The sequence below is a fragment of the Penicillium manginii genome (genome assembly GCF_028828005.1).
Source record: "Penicillium manginii strain IBT 31320 chromosome Unknown utg000004l:1.0-7231830.0:1.0-7236170.0, whole genome shotgun sequence".
Taxonomy (NCBI): Eukaryota; Fungi; Ascomycota; class Eurotiomycetes; order Eurotiales; family Aspergillaceae; genus Penicillium; species Penicillium manginii.
Window position 1 is genome coordinate 7,050,837 of NW_026643105.1, and position 21,770 is coordinate 7,072,606.

General features: G+C 48.3%; 6 protein-coding genes across 6 annotated transcripts; 3 read left to right on the forward strand and 3 right to left on the reverse strand.

The window, feature by feature from the left end:
- Positions 1 to 851: 851 nt before the first annotated feature.
- Positions 852 to 3,243, forward strand: N7533_006354 (MRX complex nuclease subunit; the record flags this gene model as incomplete). Its single annotated transcript, XM_057103004.1, has 2 exons — positions 852 to 867; positions 926 to 3,243. 2 exons carry the CDS (start codon positions 852 to 854, stop codon positions 3,241 to 3,243), a joined length of 2,334 nt encoding a protein of 777 aa, XP_056962634.1.
- A 621-nt stretch (positions 3,244 to 3,864) lies between these two features.
- On the forward strand, positions 3,865 to 5,866 carry N7533_006355 (acyclic terpene utilization AtuA family protein; the record flags this gene model as incomplete). Its single annotated transcript, XM_057103005.1, has 3 exons — positions 3,865 to 3,898; positions 3,948 to 4,273; positions 4,340 to 5,866. The coding sequence occupies 3 exons, from the start codon at positions 3,865 to 3,867 to the stop codon at positions 5,864 to 5,866; spliced, it is 1,887 nt and encodes a 628-aa protein (XP_056962635.1).
- Positions 5,867 to 6,876: 1,010 nt separating this feature from the next.
- On the forward strand, positions 6,877 to 8,529 carry N7533_006356 (Aldehyde dehydrogenase; the record flags this gene model as incomplete). The annotated part of the gene is made up of 3 exons (XM_057103006.1): positions 6,877 to 6,935; positions 7,041 to 8,312; positions 8,370 to 8,529. 3 exons carry the CDS (start codon positions 6,877 to 6,879, stop codon positions 8,527 to 8,529), a joined length of 1,491 nt encoding a protein of 496 aa, XP_056962636.1.
- A 2,586-nt stretch (positions 8,530 to 11,115) lies between these two features.
- On the reverse strand, positions 11,116 to 12,636 carry N7533_006357 (FAD-dependent oxidoreductase; the record flags this gene model as incomplete). Its single annotated transcript, XM_057103007.1, has 4 exons — positions 11,116 to 11,245; positions 11,302 to 11,380; positions 11,448 to 12,171; positions 12,226 to 12,636. 4 exons carry the CDS (start codon positions 12,634 to 12,636, stop codon positions 11,116 to 11,118), a joined length of 1,344 nt encoding a protein of 447 aa, XP_056962637.1.
- Positions 12,637 to 13,088: 452 nt separating this feature from the next.
- N7533_006358 (Zn(II)2Cys6 transcription factor) lies at positions 13,089 to 16,479 on the reverse strand (the record flags this gene model as incomplete). Its single annotated transcript, XM_057103008.1, has 8 exons — positions 13,089 to 13,560; positions 13,611 to 14,198; positions 14,252 to 14,637; positions 14,704 to 14,909; positions 15,005 to 15,461; positions 15,940 to 16,095; positions 16,251 to 16,327; positions 16,380 to 16,479. 8 exons carry the CDS (start codon positions 16,477 to 16,479, stop codon positions 13,089 to 13,091), a joined length of 2,442 nt encoding a protein of 813 aa, XP_056962638.1.
- A 628-nt stretch (positions 16,480 to 17,107) lies between these two features.
- N7533_006359 (uncharacterized protein) lies at positions 17,108 to 19,058 on the reverse strand (the record flags this gene model as incomplete). The annotated part of the gene is made up of 3 exons (XM_057103009.1): positions 17,108 to 18,667; positions 18,735 to 18,899; positions 18,963 to 19,058. The coding sequence occupies 3 exons, from the start codon at positions 19,056 to 19,058 to the stop codon at positions 17,108 to 17,110; spliced, it is 1,821 nt and encodes a 606-aa protein (XP_056962639.1).
- Positions 19,059 to 21,770: the final 2,712 nt, after the last annotated feature.

Below are 21,770 nucleotides of genomic sequence, written 5' to 3' on the forward strand. Positions count from 1 at the left end.
AAGAGCCAGCGCTTTCATGTTCAATCACTCGTTGGGCGGGAGAAGGCGGGGCAGAGCCATGGTCGCTCAGGGGTGGATGGTTCAGTGGCGGGGATGAAGCGACGACAGGAGAGTCTCCGGTCTCTCCATGAATGAGAGAGCCAGAGACTGCACCGTCATCGAGGTCATTTCCATGCTGGGTAGTGCTGGGGTTGGATTGCGATGAGTCAATGGGGGGGAGTATGTTGAGATACTGTTATAGACTCTGGTTGCATAAAAAGACTGGTGTTGAAAAGCGATAGGCAATAGCGACTGAGCCAGCGATAAAACCTGGGTCAGTCGATGCAGGAAATGCGAGTGCGAGGGGAGAAAGCGTGGGAGGTGGTGGAGGAGAAAAGAGAAGAGAAGTGAAGCGGAGGAGGAGATGAAGGAAAGCCCGAAGCGGCGAGGCGGAGTGGCCATCCCGCAGTAATCGTTAGTCACTAAGTAGTTACACTAGTTAGCTATACTAGGGTAGTCACTGTATTCACAGGAATATATTAGATATGGGTGTATTATATGTGGCATCTCTCATTGATTCTATTAGATTTAATTTCCTCCATTTATCCTCTTTCTTTGGTATTTCATAGTATCTCATAATTCCGTAGTAGAACTACTAGTACTGCACTACCAATGCACGCGTGATCACGTGAACACGTGCCTCGGAGCCGCGTTGGAGGCTTCTGCCTTCACCGTCTGAGTCTTTGAATCTTGAATCTTGAGTCTTGGGAGTGACGATCCATCGCGGACTGTGACTGTCACTTTAATTTTACCGCGCTGAGATAGCCATCAATACCCCATCCGGAGTAGGCTGAGCACAATCACCCAGCAATATGCCGGGCGTCAACGGTGAGGTTATCAAACCATCCATCTTGGACACCTTGAGGCACTTCCTAACGATCACCAGAGGCGGAAACAATCCGCATTCTCATATCGACTGACAATCATGTTGGCTACAATGAGCGAGACCCCATTCGGGGAGATGACAGCTGGAAGACTTTCCACGAAATCATGTGTATGGCTAAAGAACAAGATGTCGATATGGTGCTGCTCGCCGGCGATCTTTTCCATGAGAACAAACCTTCCAGGAAATCCATGTACCAAGTGATGCGCTCCATTCGCATGAATTGCTTTGGCGACAAGCCCTGCGAATTGGAGATGCTCAGCGATGCTAGCGAGAACTTCCAGGGCGCATTCAACCATGTCAACTACGAGGATTTAGATATGAATATTGCCATCCCCATCTTCTCTATTCATGGCAATCACGATGACCCGTCCGGGGAAGGCCACCTTGCCGCCCTGGACCTCCTCCAGGTGTCCGGCCTGCTCAATTACTATGGTCGGACCCCAGAATCTGATAATATTGAGATCAAACCGGTTCTCCTCCAAAAAGGCCGAACCAAACTTGCACTCTATGGAATGAGTAATGTCCGGGATGAGCGCCTGTTTCGAACTTTCCGCGACGGAAAAGTCAAATTCTTTAAGCCTTCGGTCCAAAAAGATGATTGGTTCAACTTGATGTCAGTCCATCAAAATCATCATGCATACACTGAGACGGGGTACCTACCGGAAAATTTCCTTCCGGATTTCATGGATATGATCATCTGGGGCCATGAGCATGAATGCTTGATCCACCCTAAGCAAAACCCCGAAACAAAATTCCACGTTATTCAGCCAGGTTCGTCAGTCGCAACATCGCTTGTACCTGGTGAGGCTGTGACAAAACAAGTCACCATTATGAGTGTCACGGGTCGGGAGTTCTCGTGCGAACCCATTCGACTCAAATCAGTTCGACCCTTTGTGATGCGAGAGATTGTTCTATCCGAAGAAAAGGGCGCTCAGAAACTCGCTCGCAAAGAAAACAACCGAACCGAAGTAACCCGCTTCCTGATGGCAATCATTGAAGAATTAATTGAGGAAGCAAATGCAGAGTGGCTTGAAAACCACCCTCAACACGATGACGAGGAGGACCAGCCAGAGATTCCTCTCCCTCTTGTTCGGCTTCGTGTAGAGATATCCACTCCGGAGGGCGGAAGCTACGAGTGTGAGAACCCACAACGATTTTCAAATCGGTTTGTCGGCAAAGTTGCCAATGTTAATGACGTCGTACAATTTCACCGCAAGAAAAAGAATCCAACTGCTTCCCGCAAAGACGCTGCAGGGCTTGACGAGGCGTCAACTTCACACCTAACAGCTTTGGACACGGTCAAGGTGGAACAATTAGTCAAGGAATTTCTCGCATCTCAATCACTTAGCATCCTCCCTCAGAATACTTTTGGAGATGCCGTGGCTCAGTTCATCGACAAGGATGACAAGCATGCGATGGAAATGTTCGTCAACGACTCGCTAGAAAGCCAAGTGAAGCATCTGATGACTCTCACTCGCGATGAAGATGATGTGGATGAAGAAGACCCTGAGCAGAGCTCTTTAGTGACAGCCATGGAGAAATATCGCACACAAATGGAAGATTTATTTTCCAAGGGAGTCAAGAAACGTACCCGTGGCAAGAAGCGCTTCAAGCCCAAGCCAGATGGCTGGGACTCCGAGTTTGACGGCACATGGGAAGATCAACCAGGTGCCCTTATCCATTCTGACAATGAAGGCGGTGATCCCGCGGAAGAAGAAGATGGAGAGGGCGGTGCAACGCCAGCTGGTAGCCGCGCCTCAGCTGCAGCCTCCACTCGCGGTCGTGGCAGAGGACGTGGACGTGGCCGTGGTGCATCTACCACTGCACGAGGGGCAGCCAAAGCAGCTGCTGCACCTAAAGGACGCAAGAAGCAGGTGATATCTGATGAAGAGTCGGAGGCCGATAAGGATGTGATTATGCTTGAAGATGACGACGAGGATGTTGCTGCCGATATCATTTCGGACGACGATGATTCCCAGGCGCTGTTCGTCAAACAACCGCGCGCAGCCACCAGTTCAAGGGGGCGGAAGACAACCTCAGCTACAACGAAGACTACCACAACCCGAACTCGTGTGCCTCAAACGGCGGCATCACCAGCCCCCTCGTCAGTAACCGTCAGTGCCACTGCTACACGCCGAACTGCTGCAAGAACGGCCAAACCCACTCAATCAACACTTGACTTTGGTTCTCAAGCCAGTGCCGCCCGCTCTACAAGGCCCAAACGTGCGATGCGTAGCATCAGTGTCGTTAGTGATGATGATGATGACGACGACGCATTTGAGCCTGTTGAGGCATCTAGCTCACGGCGACGACGTTGATTAAGACGCATTATATATTCTATCTGTATTCATGGCTGTCTGTATGGGGGCGATTTTCTCAAAAGAACCAGAAGATAGTACTCCAAGCCCAATATGACCTTATGAAATTTGTCTTCCATGTTCAACATTTATGCCCTTGAGGGAAATATTCAAAGTCCACGGGTAGTTTCAAGGCAAGGTAATATTGGATACTACTACTAGTAGTAGTAACACGTACCTAGGTACCGCTTGACCAGTATATTCAAGTTGAGGAGGTACTAGGAATTAGCCCTGGGAGCAACCTTTGCAGTTCAAGTGTGTACTACTAGTACTAGGTAGTTGAAAGGTGTCGATATGTGGAGAGGTATTCAACCCATAGCCTAGCATGGTCAAGTACAATAATACACTAGAGTATCCATCAAATACTATCTCCATCTGAACATTGAATATAGACTTGGCGTCGACTTATGCTAACTAAGTGTAACCTTCATAGATCCTGGTGGAGCTTCCCCGCAATCGGCGGCCGAGGAGCCTCGGTCTGTTTCGACTCATCACAACGACATCTCACCAGACATAAACACCCTCCTATCTGTAGTACGTCGTGAGACTGACCAAGAGCCACATTGTATTTATCATATTATAATGGCATTCACAGGCCGATCCATTCGCATCGCAGGTAAGTTCAAGTCTCACCCACCCCGTCCTTTCTTACTCACACCACACAGGCGCCTCGGGCTCTGCCTCAGACCGACGCCATGCGATCGCTGAATTCGCACACTACTACCCAACCGACCCCGTCGATGTAATTATCGCTGACTTCATGAGCGAATTTAATATGGCCACCGCTGCGGGGAAGCGTGAGGACCAGAAGGGTGCAGCTGGGTCTGCGGCGCCGGCATATGATCTGTCCTTTCTTGAGGCGTTGGATCCTGCGTTGGGTGATCTGGCGAAGTACGGGATCAAATTGGCAGTTAATGCTGGCGTGGCAGATACGAAGGGTCTTCATGAGGCGGTGACTAAAATGGTTCGGGCAAAGGGGTTGGATTTGAAGGTATTTCATTATTGGATTTGGTATTTGCATGATAGATTAAACTCATTTACTGATTCACATGAACAGGTAGCTTGGGTATCAGGGGATGAAGTCCTCCCTGCGATTCAAAAGTCCCTCGCAGCTGACCAGTCTGAATTTCGAAATATCTACACTGGCGAACGACTAGCTGACTGGTCCTTTGAGCCCATCTACGCGCAGTGTTATCTAGGAGGGCTGGGCATCGCTGCTGCATTTGCCGAGGGCGCCGATATCGTCTTGTGCGGACGGGTGTCTGATGCTTCACCAGTAATTGGGGCTTCCTATTGGTATCACGACTGGCGACGAGATGAGCTGGATAAATTGGCCAATGCGTTTGTCGCGGGCCATCTTATCGAGTGTAGCAACTACGTCTGCGGGGGCAACTTTACCGGGTTCAAGACTTTGGAGCATGGCGGGGATGGCTGGGCCAATATTGGATATCCCATTGCTGAAATATCTGCCGAGGGAGATGTGGTAATCACCAAGCAGGCACACGCCACTGGAGGCGCTGTCACGGTCGATACATGCACTTCGCAGCTGCTGTACGAGATTCAAGGACCTTGGTACTTCAACTCCGACGTCACTGCAGTTCTGGATGGAATCCATTTTGAACAGCGAGGGATCAATCGGGTTGCTGTTCGAGGGGTCCATTCAGGACCACCTCCTCCAACCACCAAGGTTGGCATCACGGCCCGTGGAGGTTTCCAGGCGGAAGCGTGGTGGTGGTTGACTGGGCTGGATATTGAGGAGAAGGCGCGAATGCTCGAAGCGCAAACTCGGCGGTTGCTCGCCCCATTTGCGGATCGATTCACGGCGCTGAAATTTGACTTGCTGGGGACCTCGTTGTCGGATCCACACAATCAGAACCGCGCGACGGTACCTCTCCGGATTGTCGCGCAGGCTCGTCGAGCTGAGGATCTGACGCCCACCAAGTTCCTCAGACCGATTACGGACAACATCATGCAGGGATACCCCGGTGCCACCATCCACTTGGACTTGCGACAGGGATTTCCTCGAGAAATTTTTGAATATTATGTGACTCTGCTACCTCAATCAGCGGTGCAGCATCGGGTGCATCTCCCGTGGAAACCCACAGTGGACACGCAGGTCCTTGACATTTCACCCCCACCGCTATGTCAAACCTACCCAGCTCGACAGCCATCCCAGGCTAGTACATGCCATGCTAAACCTGTGGATCTTGTCCACGACTTTGGACCCACGGTCCGCGGGCCATTAGGATGGATAGTACACGCTCGGTCCGGAGACAAGGGGTCGGATGCCAACTGTGGTTTCTGGGTGCGGCACCGAGATGAGTTCCTATGGCTGCGAAGCTTGCTCTCAGTGGAGACGGCACAGCAACTTTTGGGGGAGACAGGCCGGACCCAACCCCCATTAGAGATTGAGCGGTTCGAACTGGCCGGTTTGCAGGGGGTCCATTTCTTGTTCCGTAACTTATTGGACCGTGGGGTTGGGGTCACGACGACGGTGGACTTTTTAGGGAAGAATGTGGCGGAATTCCTGCGGGCGAGGCACGTCGATCTACCGGTGCGGTTCCTCAACCGGGGCAAGTTATAAGGTTATTATGGAAATGAAATGATTGTACGGAGTAGCCTGGTGAGTTGAGAGTAAGGGACTAGCCGGAGGTGGCTAGGACTGGCTAGACACGGCGTGCGGAAGCCAGTTGCGGAAGCGCAGTTGCGGAGATTCATGCGGACCGGGTGGATGGAGGAGAGGGGCAATGGGGTTAACGCTCTCTGGAATTTCGGAGACATCTCTTAGTTGATTTTAGTCAGCGCGGATCAATAGTCGATATGGTCGATATAGTTCAGTAGCAGTAACCGTCTTGGGTAATGGTACTTCTCAGCAATCGGTTAGTCAACCTTCTTGGCTTTGATGAAACGAGACCGCCAGATGAAGATCCACCAAGAGTACTCCATGGCTCCGTATGGTAACCGGGGAGATTTTCATCCGACGAATGATCTGAAGTCACGATGATCACATTGGTCCACGGTCCACCACGGTGGATGATAATAGAAACGAGGGGAAGCTATCCTCTCAGGGTGGAGGGTGGAGGAGGGGGGGATCGAGTTAGCCCGAAAATAGCAAAAGTTACGCGGGTCATGACAATACCAAAAAGTAGGCACCTCGGTATCTCGGGCAATCTTTATAGACTTGATCTGAAGGTACTCCGTAAGTCTAGAGCCAATCAAGAAAGGGAGGGGTAAGAAGTCAAGAAGGTTGGAAGGTAAAGAAATAAGGTAAAAGAACTTCTGCGGAGTACTTCGAGAGTACTTGGACTCACGTGCCACACGTGCCACACGTGCCCCTATAACGGTAGACGTGGCAGGTACCACCGAAGTACCTTCTGCGGTATGGTTTATATCAATACCATATTATGACAATAGTATTACAAGATTACACAATACAGCCACCGCATTTGGGGTATAAAGTGTGTACAACATGTACCGTCCATACACTGCATGACCCCGCAATGCCTATAGCTTAACTTATTTAAGAGGAGAGACCCTTCTATCGCCATCTCACTTTTTCCCTTTCCTCCTACTCATCTACCTTTCCATCTCATAATGGCGCTCTCTACTACCATCAAGACTCCCAACCTCACCTACGAGCAGCCTCTTGGCTTGTATGCTACACTCCCACTCTCACTTTCCCCTTCCATCGTCATTGACATCTACCCCTCATGCTTTATTTTGCCTCACGCATACTAACCCTTTATTTCTCCCTCCAGGTTCATCAACAACGAGTTCATCAAGGGTACCAAGGGCCAGACCTTCGAGACTACCAACCCTACCGACGAGAAGGTCATCACCTCTGTCCACGAGGCTACCGAGGAGGATGTCGACGTCGCCGTCAAGGCCGCTCGCGCCGCCTTCGAGGGCGCCTGGCACACCGTGACCCCCTCCGACCGTGGCCGTATGCTGACCAAGCTGGCCGATCTGTTTGAGCGCGACATGGAGACTCTTGCCGCCATCGAGGCTCTCGACAACGGTAAGGCCGTCACCATGGCCAAGGTCGACATTGCCAACGCCGCTGGCTGCCTGCGCTACTACGGTGGCTGGGCCGACAAGATCACCGGTCAGACTATCGATACCAACACTGAGACCCTCTCCTACACCCGCCACGAGCCCGTCGGTGTCTGCGGTCAAATTATTCCCTGGAACTTCCCCATCCTGATGTGGGCCTGGAAGATTGGTCCCGCTATCGCCGCTGGTAACACTGTTATTATCAAGACCGCTGAGCAGACCCCTCTCTCTGGTCTGTATGCCTCTAAGCTGATTGTTGAGGCTGGCTTCCCTCCCGGTGTCATCAATGTTATCTCTGGTTTCGGTCGCACCGCCGGTGCTGCCATCTCCAGCCACATGGATATTGACAAGGTCGCCTTCACTGGTTCTACCCTTGTCGGCCGTACTATCCTCCAGGCCGCTGCCAAGTCCAACTTGAAGAAGGTTACCCTCGAGCTGGGTGGCAAGTCTCCTAACATCGTCTTCGATGACGCCGATATCGACAACGCTATCTCTTGGTCCAACTTCGGTATCTTCTTCAACCACGGCCAGTGCTGCTGTGCCGGTTCCCGCCTGCTGGTTCAGGAGGGTATCTACGACAAGTTCATCGCCCGCTTCAAGGAGCGTGCGGCTAAGAACCAGCTGGGTAACCCATTCGCTGAGGATACCTTCCAGGGTCCCCAGGTCTCTCAGCTCCAGTTCGACCGTATTATGGAGTACATTAACCACGGCAAGAAGGAGGGTGCCACTGTCGCTGTTGGTGGCGAGCGCCACGGCACTGAGGGCTACTTCATCCAGCCCACCGTCTTCACTGACGTTACTCCTGACATGAAGATCGCCCAGGAGGAGATCTTCGGTCCCGTCATTGCCGTCCAGAAGTTCAAGGACGAGGCTGAGGCCATCAAGATCGGTAACAACACCAGCTACGGTCTTGCCGCTGCCGTTCACACCAAGAACGTCAACACCGCCATCCGTGTCTCCAACGCCCTCAAGGCTGGGTAAGCTTTCTTTTCTCTCCCTGGTCAACATTAAACCAAATACTAATAGCTCGATAGTACCGTCTGGATCAACAGCTACAACATGATCTCCTACCAGGCTCCCTTCGGTGGCTTCAAGGAGTCCGGTCTGGGCCGCGAGCTCGGCTCCTACGCCCTGGAGAACTACACCCAGGTCAAGACCGTTCACTACCGCCTGGGCGACGCTCTGTTCGCTTAAGGGACAGTGAAAAAAAAATATAAGGAAAAAATAACCAAATATCTGACGAAGGATGAATACTTGTTTGTTTGTACATAACCAAAATTGGAATACCACAATTGGACAGTAACTGTACTGTATTGACTTGACCTGCGTACTTTTGATCAATGTATCTAGAATGTAACTATACACAGCCTTCGGCCAAGCATCCATGGTCGGGTTGTGGAGGAACGGGGCAGACGCGTCGCGCTCTTCGGGATAGCATTATACGAGATGCGTTCGGCGGAAATGCCGAAATAAATCTACAGCTAGCTATCTTGGATTTTGGTGTTGCTTGGTCAGGCTTGCGGTGCGATGCGGGGCAACACCAAATGCGATCGGGTTAGTTGGGGCCGCTCGGGTTATTTACCACCGAGGCAGAATGCGCATCCCACCAAAGGTCTAGTAGAATTGAACTAGAACGGTGCTCATACATGTTTCAATTCGAATTCTAGAATAATCGATGGGCATGATCGGCATCCGCTTCCTTTCTAACCTGAAGACTTGCATTACCATTCCGATTGCATGGGATATAATTGGATTTGTTTGTCAATTGCGGGCCAGGACTCGGAGGCATTTGGTTCATGCTAGTATGAGAGGGTATACTTGTAAGGTAATGTCAAGCGATACGCTGTAGTAGTTGCGATTAGTTCGAAGCTTTCAACAGAATCGACCTTACAGCGTTGGCTCAGCACTTCTACATAGTACTCATCTTTCCGCATCGCATTTTCGAGCAAGGTCTGTGCCTTGAGGCTGGGCAAGCAGCATGCAACACTCTGTATCATTGATACCAGTAGCCTGCGTGCAAAATTTTTGTCATGCCAATTCGGAATTTTGATGCACTTGTCTCGATCAGAGGCCAATAGCCCGCACAAAGCAATATCTCTTTTTTCTTTCATGTTTTACCAATTTGAATTTCCCTGCTATCTGGGAATGAATTTTCGAAAAACAAGTTCCATTGAAGAACAAATTTACCGGATTCTACAAATGATTTTCCCAGTATCTCCTTGTCTAATCGAGTGTTGTTAGAAAGATAGAAAAACCACCCCTTTTACTCATTGGAACATGCCCAGATGGCACTTTCCAACGCCAACCTATCATGCATTGACAGTCTATCATGTATTGACCGTTTGAACTTTTTTCTGTCAATGATGAGCTTGGTAAGGCGGGGGCATTATGGGCGTTGCCTACCTAGGTACTATCGGCAAGATTTCCGACAATGAGGCCAAGCTTAAAATTCTTGGTGTCGCCACCCGGTAATCGATAGTTTACCAGTGAAAAAGGACATCGCTACTATTACGAGTCTGGCATTTATATCAGAGTGATACTCACAACATCTAAAATCAGTAGAGTCAGTTTTAACCCCGAAATACCTACTCGTGAAATACAGTCCAAGATTATCATGATGTGTTTAAAATTAAACCTTGCTCTTTAAGTTCTTTTGTACCCTGTAGTATTAGCTCGGGGCGAATGCGCACAAAGATGTGATACTACTGGCGAATGCACGAAAGCTAAAAGAAAGAGAGAAAGATAATACTAAAATAGACATTGTATCACTGTGGTTGGCCCGCTTTATTTCTAGCTTGCGATCACGCCTTGTCAATTTCAATATTTGCGAGCAATAGTTACAAGTGGAGTCGAGCAGCAAGGATGATACTCCAAAGTTTCAGGTGGTTCAACAGTATGCAACTCAAGAATTCTGGGTTGTATTATGATAACATCGGAATGTAATCCAAACTCTCGGAACATAGCTATAGAGTATCGAGGTGGGATAAAAGGGTGTCGGTAAATGCTTTTTGACCCATAATTAATTTACACATTGGTGCGTTGCTATTGGGATAAAACCTCAGGCTGAGAACCTCGGGGTATAGTGAGCCAGTCAAAACTCAGTACTTTTATTTCAGAGCTTCAGCTTAAGAATAATACCTTCTAGTATCAACCTAGGTAGCGTTTCAAGCTTCATTCGTAAACGCTGTGAGGGATGCTACTAGTATTTCCAAGGTTATCACTGGCACACCGGGGCAGTCGAATCTTGTACAATAAAAGCCCTGGAGTCCGATCAGTTTTAGTACTAGGTACTAGTATCTAGCTCTAGGAATTCACCATGAAGTTCTTCTTCCTTCTTTCTGCAATTTTCACACTCCGTGGCGTCCACGGAAGCCCAGTGGGAGGGCCAGCCTGCTACGCACTTGCGAAGCTCTCTATCGATCTAAACAGCACCGCCATTTACTTCCGCAATCTGGTGGTAATCTAAGGACGTTATGAAATTCATTTCTTCCTTCGTGTGGGTTGTGTTTGTCGTCTACTTCTATCTACCATGTCGTCTATTCTAACTCAATGGGTACAGGGGGCGATATGCTAGAAATAAGGTCCCGGGTTTCAATTGTGATTTATGAAATAAGTAATATTGAATTTGGCAATATTGTCCAGCAAAATCGAGGTGGTCCGTACAATGAACATATAGGGAGGCGATTTCCATACTTCTGTTGGAATACTTAACTAATAATGGTTGATTACATTGAGTATAACTTTGATCATAAATTCAACACCTCCGAGTCTCTGATAGACTTAGTGAGCCCCTATTGTGATTCCAGTGGGTAATTCCAGCCCAACAGGCAATCCACAGATGAACTTTCCTGTATACAGCCCCCCGCGCTTAGCAGCAAGTTTCTCCTCGATATCCCGGTACATATCATATCTAATCCAAATTGTCAGAGAAAAACCGAGCTTAGAGGCACAGATTCAGTAACTCACGCATTCATTTCTTCAATAGTGAGGACCTTCTTCGGGTCCTCAACCTTATAAGTGGGGGTATCTTTGTTCACCGAGAATCCTAGCAAAAAACACGTTAGCGTATATGCCAAGGGTTACACAACATCATCGGCTTTCTGGCCACTCACCAATTCTCTCGTTAATATTATACGCCGCCTTGGCAGCTGCAGACTGTACCCGTGTAACGCGAGGCAAACGAACCTCTTCGTACGCGGCAAGGGCCTGTGCAACATCTCCGTTGAAATATTTCTTGTTGAACAAAATTCCCAGCGCCGCTGCGTCCTCGATGGCCATACACGCCCCTTGACTCTGGTGCGGCATCATGGGATGTCCCGCATCACCCAGGAGACAGACATTTCCCTGGTGAATATATGGGTACGGATCATGCACCCACAATCTCCATGGCTGAATTTCCTTGCCAATCTTGAGATGCTCAAGAACCTGGCGATCGAGCTGAGGATATGGCTTGAGAAGATCTTCAACTGGTAGGGACTCGCTACCCCAGGCTTGTGTTGTAAAGTCGCCCTGGTCGCGGGGAAAGAAACAGTAGTATGAGAGGAGTTTTCCGCCGTTGCAAGGCGACAGGACGATCTTGTCCCATTTCCCTTCTTGTCCACCCCAGTATTCTAGAGCACTGTCTTGAGAATAGTTTACCAATCCGAGTTTCGCGGCCTCATCCGCGTCGACGTTTGCGTGGAGGCAGCTAGAGTCCGATGGACGTTTCTCAGGACGAATTCCCAAAATTCCACGGACAGCGGAGCCGATGCCATCGGCACCGATTATCAGATCGTGTTGCACTATTTTGCCGTTTTCAAAGGTGATTTTGTTGGATTTGAGATCGATGCCGTGACACTGTATGATATCAGTATAGATGTCTTTCCGATGTCCGATCTAAATCAATCTCACCTTGTGGTTCACCAATAATTTGGCTGGTATGCCTTCTCCCTCCTCTCCGAGAGCGGAATCCTTCAACATAGAGTGCATATATTGTCGGTGAAACATGTTGTACACATATCCCCAACGCTCCTCATAGTCATCAAGACTATACACGCTAACCGGCTCGCCAGTCTTCCAGTCTCGGTTAATAAGCTTCTTCAAGACAACTGGGTCACCCTTGGCAATATCGACACCCCACTCATGAAGCCACCTAGTACCGTTCGCAGCACATGAAACAGATGCGCCAACTTCGCCGGCAAAATCAGAGCGTTCATAGATGGTTACCTCATGACCGGCGCGGCGGAGGGCGATCGCCACTGACATACCGCCAATACCTCCGCCCACCACTCCAACACTGAGATGTTTCCAGCTTGGATTCATAATTGCTGTGTATTTTTTGCGAGCTGAGAAGCTATTCATGGATGAGACGGTTTCAATATTCTCGATTCGGGGTGCCTGTGTGACATTTATCTTGCCACATGGTGGTCCATGGGTTTATCGGAAGAAGCACCTGGTGGATCAGAGTAGGCGGGCCGCGCACCGCTTATCGCCGGTTGGAGCCTCGGATGGCGATGTTACTGTCTCGTGTGGGGTATTCAAATGTTATCATCCATGGATGGCTATTGGGTGGATTTTTGCTACTGATAACTTCCGATCGGAATGAGTGGTGATTTGAGGCCCGGGTATCCCATGTGAATGCTGACGAATATAGAGAGATAAGCAAGAGAGGGCCTATGAGTGATACTATGCACTTTCTAACTTATTACAAGTATACTTAAAAGAGTAGTGTTTAAAAGATGCATAGTTAAGTTGTAAATGCATGTGTATTCATATTATAAAACGGATGACCCCGGCTCTGTAAATGGGAAGCTATCCCACAGTGGCAGCTCCATTCCCTCCCAATCCAGGAACGCTCCATCCATCACGGGTGGAGTCACTGGCCCATCCCCCTGCGGAACCCATGGGTAAAATGGGCCGCCTGTGTCCAGCGGAATCGTGTCGGTTCGGCTATCATCATTGCTCTGCATCCGGGGTGTGGATGGGCTCTCATGTAAACTGAAAATCCGATTAACGTATCGACTGCGCCGCTGCCGCGCTTGGGCGGCTTGCCTCTGCCGCTGTTGTGTCACAACTACCTCTAACAGTGTCAGAATCTCGAGATAGTGGGCCGCCTGGGCGGATTGCTGAGCAAGCATCCGGAGAACAGATATAGCGCCTGCAAATGCATTATCAATTTCACTGTCGACATCGCCGTGACAGAACATAGAAAATCCAAGAACTAGTGCTGCCGCAAATACAAATGCCCTATTCTTGGTCAGTCGATATTCCCTCCAAGATTATAAGCGCGCACGTACTTGAGAATACCCATGTTCCGATGGAGTAGTCCCGACTGAAATACTTCTAGGCAGGTCTGTAGCATATAAACAGCCGAGTCAATACATGCAACCGCTAAGCGCGAATGTGCTGGGTCCTCTGGCGTATCTGTCCCTGTTCTATTTGTTGAGAGACTTTTATGAATCCGGGCCAGCCGGGCGTTCAAAGTAGATATCAGAAATGGACGAGTAACGAGGATTACAGCAAAATGGTAAAAGCAAGCCACATGCATATTTCCAATTATGCGCTCCTGTGCCACACCAGAATCCTCAGTCTCGGACGGCGTGCGAAGCGAGTTTGGTAGCTGTTCACTCCAGCGATTCAGCTTTTCCAAGAGAACATCAGCAGTGTCAGTTGAGGCGGCTTTCTCGCTATACAATCTGCTGATGATTTCCTCTAAGATGAGGGATAACTGGTACGAAGCTACCAATCCAGTCTCGGCAGTTGCTCGTGGTACCCAACAAAGTTCGCTCCGATTCTCTGGTAGGAGAGCCGCTGTGGCTGCGGGTCGGCCGAGAATCGAACTCGCCAGGAGATCGAGCACGCAGAGACTCATCCAGATTCTTGATCTATCTGAAGTCAATACTTTTCATTTTCAATCAGATTCTCTTAAAATTCCTACCTTTCGTCCTTTTCGCTAACACTCAAAGCCCCTGACGAGTCTGTGTGGAGTCCAAGTGCCACTGCCGACCGCGCCGCTACCCCCAAGTACATAAAGGCTGCATTCCGACGACACGCCCCAAACATATAGAATGACATGAGCAGGAAAGCCCGTACCAGGTCTATACTGGGGTCTTCGAGTAGATTAGCGAACGTCCTACTTTGCCCACGGGTAAAGAAGAAGCGCTCGAGTTGGACCGTCTCGGGCTCATTAGGACATGACTGAGCCCCAATGGCGATCATCAAATCTCGAATCGCTGCTCGAGTTTTCTCTCGATCCGTCTGGGGGTCTGACGTATCTGCCAAAAGAGCCTCAGTGTTACAGCCTAGGTAGATGAATCCGTTGGTCTGTCTCATGTGTTAATTCGTATAGGGGACTATCAGCCGTCTGCATTGTCGGGTCGAATCTCATACCACAGCATAGAAAACTTGAATGTACCGGCGCTTGTCATCCAAGCTACAGCTTCCCTCATCAAAATTCGAGGGATCATGATGGGCCTTAACCTCGAGCATATCCTCGCTTCTGAGATTGTGCGAGAACTGTGAGGGCCCAATATGTTGTGTGACGGTGTCCCGTAGAAGCTGGAGAAAAGAGATAGAAGCGGCTTTTCCAACATAAACTGCAACATGAAATTAGATACTGAAAGAACTTTCTCGTTCTTTTTTCTATAGGTCAGAACTATACCTCTCTCCCCTTGCAAATTGAGTAGCATACGAGCGTGCGTCCGATGCGTTGCCTCGGGCGACCGTGGCCCGACCTCAAGGGCGTGTTCCTGTTGCGGGTCTGCAAAATCATTATGGGGCGATATGAGAGGAGACTGGGGCTCTGCCGTTAAATTTTCCCAGTTCAGGTTCACATTTCTATCAAGATTTGAGCCAGCCGACGGTCGTGTGCGGACAGGTGAGTCGGGTATGGACTTGAATGGAATACAGGATCGGGCGCGACCCTTATGGATGCAATTAGAGCAGGGAAAGCTGCCGCTGCATCGCTTCTTGGAAGCGCGACAGGCAGTGCATGCAGTATTGGCGCGCAAGCGGTTCGCAGGGAGCACTTTGGGGCGGCCCATGATGCATGAAAGAGTCTGGGGAAGCAGACCGAATTGCAATGGAAGAAGCGGGGGAAGACGGGGGATCGGCAGGTGCGCGGGCCGACACCGGAGGATGACTAGTAACTATAAGGTTGGTTACTACACTTCCGGTGTTACTACCTATACATCCAAATCATAAGGTAGAAAAGATTGAGCTTGATATCAAGTGTGCACTATTCCCTCTTCTAGTTGTTTTTAAAGTCCGAGTCCAGCTGATTTTCCCTACGACCCGTAACCAAGTCCATTGTGGAACCTCGCACGCGCTTTGTCTTTTTCCAAAACCTCCACCCAAAAATGTTAACAATAAATACAAGTAACCTGAGATAACTCAGAATAAAAACGTCTATCTTAAAGTGAGGATTGAATGCGTTGAACCCTGAGTCTTCGTTACTAGACAATCTTAATTTGCTGGGGTGGAGAAATGACCGTTGAAAAAAAGGACAGTTGCCGTAACAGCAAGAGCATAGTAGCTTGCATATAGCTGCATAAATCCAACATATGGAAGCTCGGATACTTCAACGTTCTGTCGAGCAAGTCCTCGATAAAAGCCGATATGAGATACCAAGATTGCCAGCCAGTTTAAGCCGGCGAAGACTGTGGCCAATGAAACAAGGTCATCGAAGACTGAAGAGGATGACTTGCTTGCGTTCATGAACCCAAGTGCAATGAAGGCAGCTGACATGGAGATCTCAAATATCGGATCCCCTTTCCAACTGTTCTGGAAAATATAGTGGGGGCTTGGCGGTCGCGAGCAAGTCCGTAAAGTGATCGAGATGCACAGCAAATGTCTTGGTTTGTCTCAGTATTATCCTAGTATGGGCTTAGAAGAGCCAATGTACATACACCTTAACTTGCTGCGCTCAAGGTAAAAACCAAAAGAGACGCGTTCGCAAAATCGGGCAAAACCTTAATAACAGCATCCTTGATAGCAACGACGAATGGGCTTGTATCTGGTCTAGATTAGCAAAAGCAGCTTTTGGTCAATAATGGAGGCCAACATACCAGCGTTATTTGAACTCGTGATTGCACTGAGAAGATCGCTACTGTCGTAAGGAATGGCCATTCCAAGGACAAGGATACCAAGGATGTAGAATGTAAGCATTCTCCAAAATGTCTGCTTGACAGCACAAGGGACAATTTTTGGGAGGGTCGGGCATCTCTCCAAGTGTCATACCGACAACTTCAGTCCCAGTGAATGCCAAACAAGCTTGACACATACACGCCCATCACCCCAGAAAACGACCTTTGGGGCCGGTCAAAAGGTATTCTGCGAATGCACCTGGACTGTTCCAATACCCAAATCCAGATGCATGATGATATGTTCCTCCACCAACAGCAATAAGGAAACAGGTCAAGATAAGTATTGTCATAATACATTATTGATTTCCCCTGCCCAAAACTCAATCTCTCCAAAAATCCGGACATTGAAGAGCTGAATATTCATCGTTAGGTGAATACATTCCGTATCTCGAGAACGTTGACTGATAAAGCGAGAGACGGGAGCTGCTAAGGTAGGTCATAATCAGATATCGTCTATTTTTGGACTCAAATATGATGAATTATAATAAATGAAAGAGATGAAATCTTCTCCGAAAAATGGTTTGTGGCTTTGAAGAGTCACTGAAAAATCCCCCCCCCCTGTTTAGAAAAGAAAGAACACCATTATCGTTTATGCAGAGTTAAATTATAGATACAGATGAAAAAGAAAAAAGAGAGAGAATCAACAGCGTCTACTCTTTTCCTTTCCAAGGTCTCGACTCGTCGTCTCGGCTCTCAGGGTCCTCAAGATCCTCTGTCCATACTTGTACATAGCCTGGCGGGATCACTTTTGAAAAGGACATGACGATGAGTCGCGCAAGGAATCTTCGATATAGCATCACAGTTCCGAATATAGCACTGGTGAAAAATCCCGCCAAGAAATAAAGAACAGATTCCCCAGCCTGGTTAGGAATCTGTGGTAGGTCCGTCGCCTTCTTTTCAGAGGGTGCCTCGGGATTATCCGGTTGAGGTAATGGCGCTGTTGCAGCCCAGTACTCCGGAGGGGTAGTTCGGGAGTCGGGAGATGCTCCCAAAACCACTCGATTCGCATCTAGTGCCTCGACCGATACCCAATCCATATACCCTGGAGCAATGAAAGCTGTCTCAAATCCCTTCTTTGGAACACTGCCAATCACGTATTTTGCACTCGTCGAGCTATTCCGAGCATAAAATCGCCAGTGCTCAATATCGGTAGCGCCATTCCAGCTCACATGGAAGACAGTTGAAAGCTCAGAGCCATTGACACCGTAAGTTTCAGACAGAAGTGTTGGTGGATAGGCGGGGCGGCCAATCCAGGGAAATTTATATGAGCGATATGAATCGTGTCTATCGGAGGCAAATCGGGCCTCCAATAGAAGTCTTCCATCAGGAGAAAATTCGGTCATATAACCATCCCAAGACCATCCCATTAGTGCATTTCCATTGGAAAGGGTTTGCATGTTTCCTCGACGATCACTAATACCCCCGTCTGGACGCACAAAACGCTGCAAAACCGTCGCTTCTATCTTGTGCAGGTCAAGTTGAACATACATAGCGGACGAGACAGCCTCGCGCACGTCCGTATCAATTGCCCCGTTATTGAAGAGAGAAATTGTCATATGGGTCGAGTTGACAGAAACAAATCGAGCATTGTGCTGGCCGTAAAAGTCAAAATTCTTCTTGAAATTGTTTCTCTTTCCACCAAGACGCCACATGATGTGTCCATCCTTGCCGGAGACCAAATAAATCGTGCTGGTGTGTCGCGCGGAAATTAGATAGTCACCATTATCATTCTTGTCAACAGAATTCATGTGCATATAATCCCCAGAGGGATGTTCATCTTCTGCCAGGGTGACGTAACTTTCGTCGAGTTGGACGCGATTGTTGCTCCTCCAGTCAAATATTTGTTCCCCAGTAATCAGGTTTGTCTCGGTAAAGCCACTACTCCACACCCCCCATTCATCGTCCGGTCGGCCCAGCTCGTTCAATTTGATTGTCTCGAGTCGGGTTTGGATCTGCAAAACGTTGGGCGAGTATTTCACATTGAACTCGTGGGTGTCCACCTCATTCGCAGGAATTGTTAAAATCTTTTTGGATTGGTAGCAGTTATCATATATCGCGGTCAGGCCGGGAGATAGCATGTCATCTGGTGTGTGCCATCGCATCCAAGATAGATGCGGTTGAAGTTTCCCGGTTGTATCAGGGAGATCGATTCGCCGAAAGTCATATACATTCAGGTTTTCGAATTCGGCAGAACCGGACCACACGAGGACCTGATCAGACACTAACATTTAGTATAGACCACATTTATGATAGCTTGAAGGATTCGGGGTCACAAACTCCATCTTGATCAAATATATGAGGTCCAATCTGGTATGGGACCCACTGGTTCGTCGACTTATCACCACCGTGTGACCAATAGGGTGCGGTAAACCAATAGAACGGGGCAACAGCGGATCGATCATGGTAGGTGATATTCCATTTTATGATACGATGCTTCGGGAGCTTGAGACCTTGTCAGAACATGCGAATTGGTCAAGCTTACATCACGAAAAGAATTAGACTGACAGTGCGGTATTGAATGTAATCGTTATCATTCGATTGAAATGCTGTCTGTGCAACAATACCATAAATGAAGAGGCTAAGTGACAGCCAGTAGGCCATCTTGTTGCAAATTTCGAGAAAGGAGTGTTAGCGGAAGAGTTTCCTGTCGGTTGGTGTACAAGATGTCAAAAATAATTGAACTGAAAGAGAGGAATGAATAAAATTATTAAAGAGAGTAATGAGGTGAGCGTAGAAAAACACAGCTGCACGAACGCCTCAAAAGAGTGGCAAACAAGGTTCTCTTCGGCTTTTAAGGAATTATTTGCTGGTCATACAAGGCGAAGACCCGGAGATTCCGGCATAATTTGGTCGATTGAGGCTGATGGCTTACACGGAGTACTCCGTACACCCGACTCGGGATGGGCTGGTTTTAAGCCTGTGGGACTGGGTTCATTCGATTGCCTTTCGTAAAAACAAGGCAATGGCCCAGTCTGTTGACGTACGCGTCGCTATTTTTACACTATCAGAAATAAACTCACAGGTCAGTTACGAAATGGGCAAATAGCTATCGAGAGGTCGCTTGCTAATTTGTCCCTTTAGAGAGCAAAGATCTAGGTCGGAACGCCGCTACTAGTTCGCGGCGAATAATTGTGGAGTTGGTGGTTTACGGATAGCCGAACCGAGGCGAATAGGTGCAGCTGATTTGTTGCATTGTGAGGAGAAGCTAAACCCCGAACCTTAGGTCCGAAGGTGGACCCTTGACGGCTACGATCACCACTTTTTGAAAAGGAAAAGAAAAAGTGTGTTTTCTAGACCAGTGCTCATCGTTTTTATTTGTCACGTGTACATTGCCCCAGATCTCCCACAGATATTGGTCACGTGTACGCTGCCTCAGACGACTTTCCCCGGGCAAACTTGGAAAACAAACTACGAGGTGAAACATTTGACTTCAACGGATTCAGAAGTCGGTTGATTGTCATGGAAGAGAACTCTAGGAGGAAAATTTGGGAGACAATATGGAAAATTCTGATAGAACTTCAGCCTACGGTTCTGGACTCCACAGGGACTCAGAAGTCTCTCCGCGTTGCTTAGCCGCATATAGGAGACATATCTCGTTATCAAAATGTTCCTCTTAAAGGTCAAAGCTCTTGGGCTAGAATTCTTGCGGACTCGCACGATTGCGCGACATCTGCGTATATTACAATGGCATGCCTCGAGATGGAGTACGTGAAATGCAAGGGAGCGTCAAGGCATTATCTAACCTTGGAAATACTAGTACTAGTAACAGTATATACTTGCTCGAGACTTCAGTGGTACATACCACCCAAGAGCGATTTGGCCGACGGGTGACCTTGGAAGACGAACTTGAAGATATTCATTTCTTTTCTAAATGAGACTGTTTGATTTGAGTTAGGGTCCAGAGAGAGCACAGGTCTCGCCCAGCAAGCCTTGTGGAACTGGCGACTGTGACATCAGCGGTTAGCAATATTCGATTCCAAGGTTCAGATTGTATGTAAGGGAAAAGAGAAAGCAGCGGGGCCTTTTGAAGGAATTTCCCACAGGATGGGTTCAGGGAGAAATGGTTTCTGTATTTTCATCGCGGAGGGCTCATTAGAATCTGGTAGCTACTGTACTAACCTTGAAAGATATATGAAATTTTTATTTGGAGAAAGGGCTCTTGTTGGAATTTTCATATGACTTTGCGTCGAGAGAATCACTCGCACATACATTCTACAAATGATGGTCGCTGACTCGGACATGTAGACACTCATATGTTCATTGGACAATCAAAAATCAAAATCGAAGGTAGAAACACAGTGGGTTAAACTCCGCTGCTGTCACTATATGGAACCACGAGCTAATATGATGGGTTTACAGCGGGCTTAGAACCGAGCTTGAACATGAGTTACACATCTGGGAGGAATTCCATTGCGAATGTTGAGTCACTTGATCCTAGGAATTTCCTCAGAGCCCCAATAGCCACGCTCCGCTATCATTAAACGCACCTATGTATCAGTACAATATGCACACCCTCATTATTCCTTGCAGCAAGCGTCAATATTGACTATACCGCAATACCTCAGAATCCATACGAAACCACCTTCTTCCCAAACCAGAACTATCGTCACATTCTGGTGGGTTTTGGCTTTTGTAACGGTGCCGGCTACAATAAAGGATATCAAAGAGGTTCTTGTCAACGAAAGTAATTGAATCTAGGAGAGGAAGAGGAGGAAGAGGAAGTGGAAGAAGAAGAGGCTATTCAACATGTAGATGTTCGCCACATCAGGTGCCCGCGGCGTTTGCCATCAAAAACCTTCTCATCAATTCCCTTATAAGATGTTGAATCATCACAGCTTCCCTGTTTTCACGAAGGGTTTCCTCCTACTTGCCTTTCTTGCTTCTCCCTCCTTAATTACTTGCACCACATCTGCCAGGTCCGCCAGGTCCGCCAGGTCCACCAGGTCCACCAATTCCACCAGGTCCGCCAGGTCCGCCAGGTCCACCATCTCCACCTGCGCGGCCTGTTCTGATCTGAGATTGAAGCATGGTATTCTGCTTTTGGTCAAAATGAGTGGCAAACTTCCAGGTGGAAAATACAAACAAGCTTATTGTAATTTTACTCGCTTATGTAAAGCAGGTCGAGTATGTTTTGCTTAGAGGATAATAATCTCAAAAAGTCTTTCCAGTACTTCGAAAAGGTCAGAAAAGGCAAATAAACCTGAAAATATCAAATATAGAGCCGACTTATTGTACCAGAAGGGCCACTTGAGCTCCAGTAAGGGTCAAATTGTACTCGAGGGTTGGATAAACTCTGAACTCTCCGTCATTTAG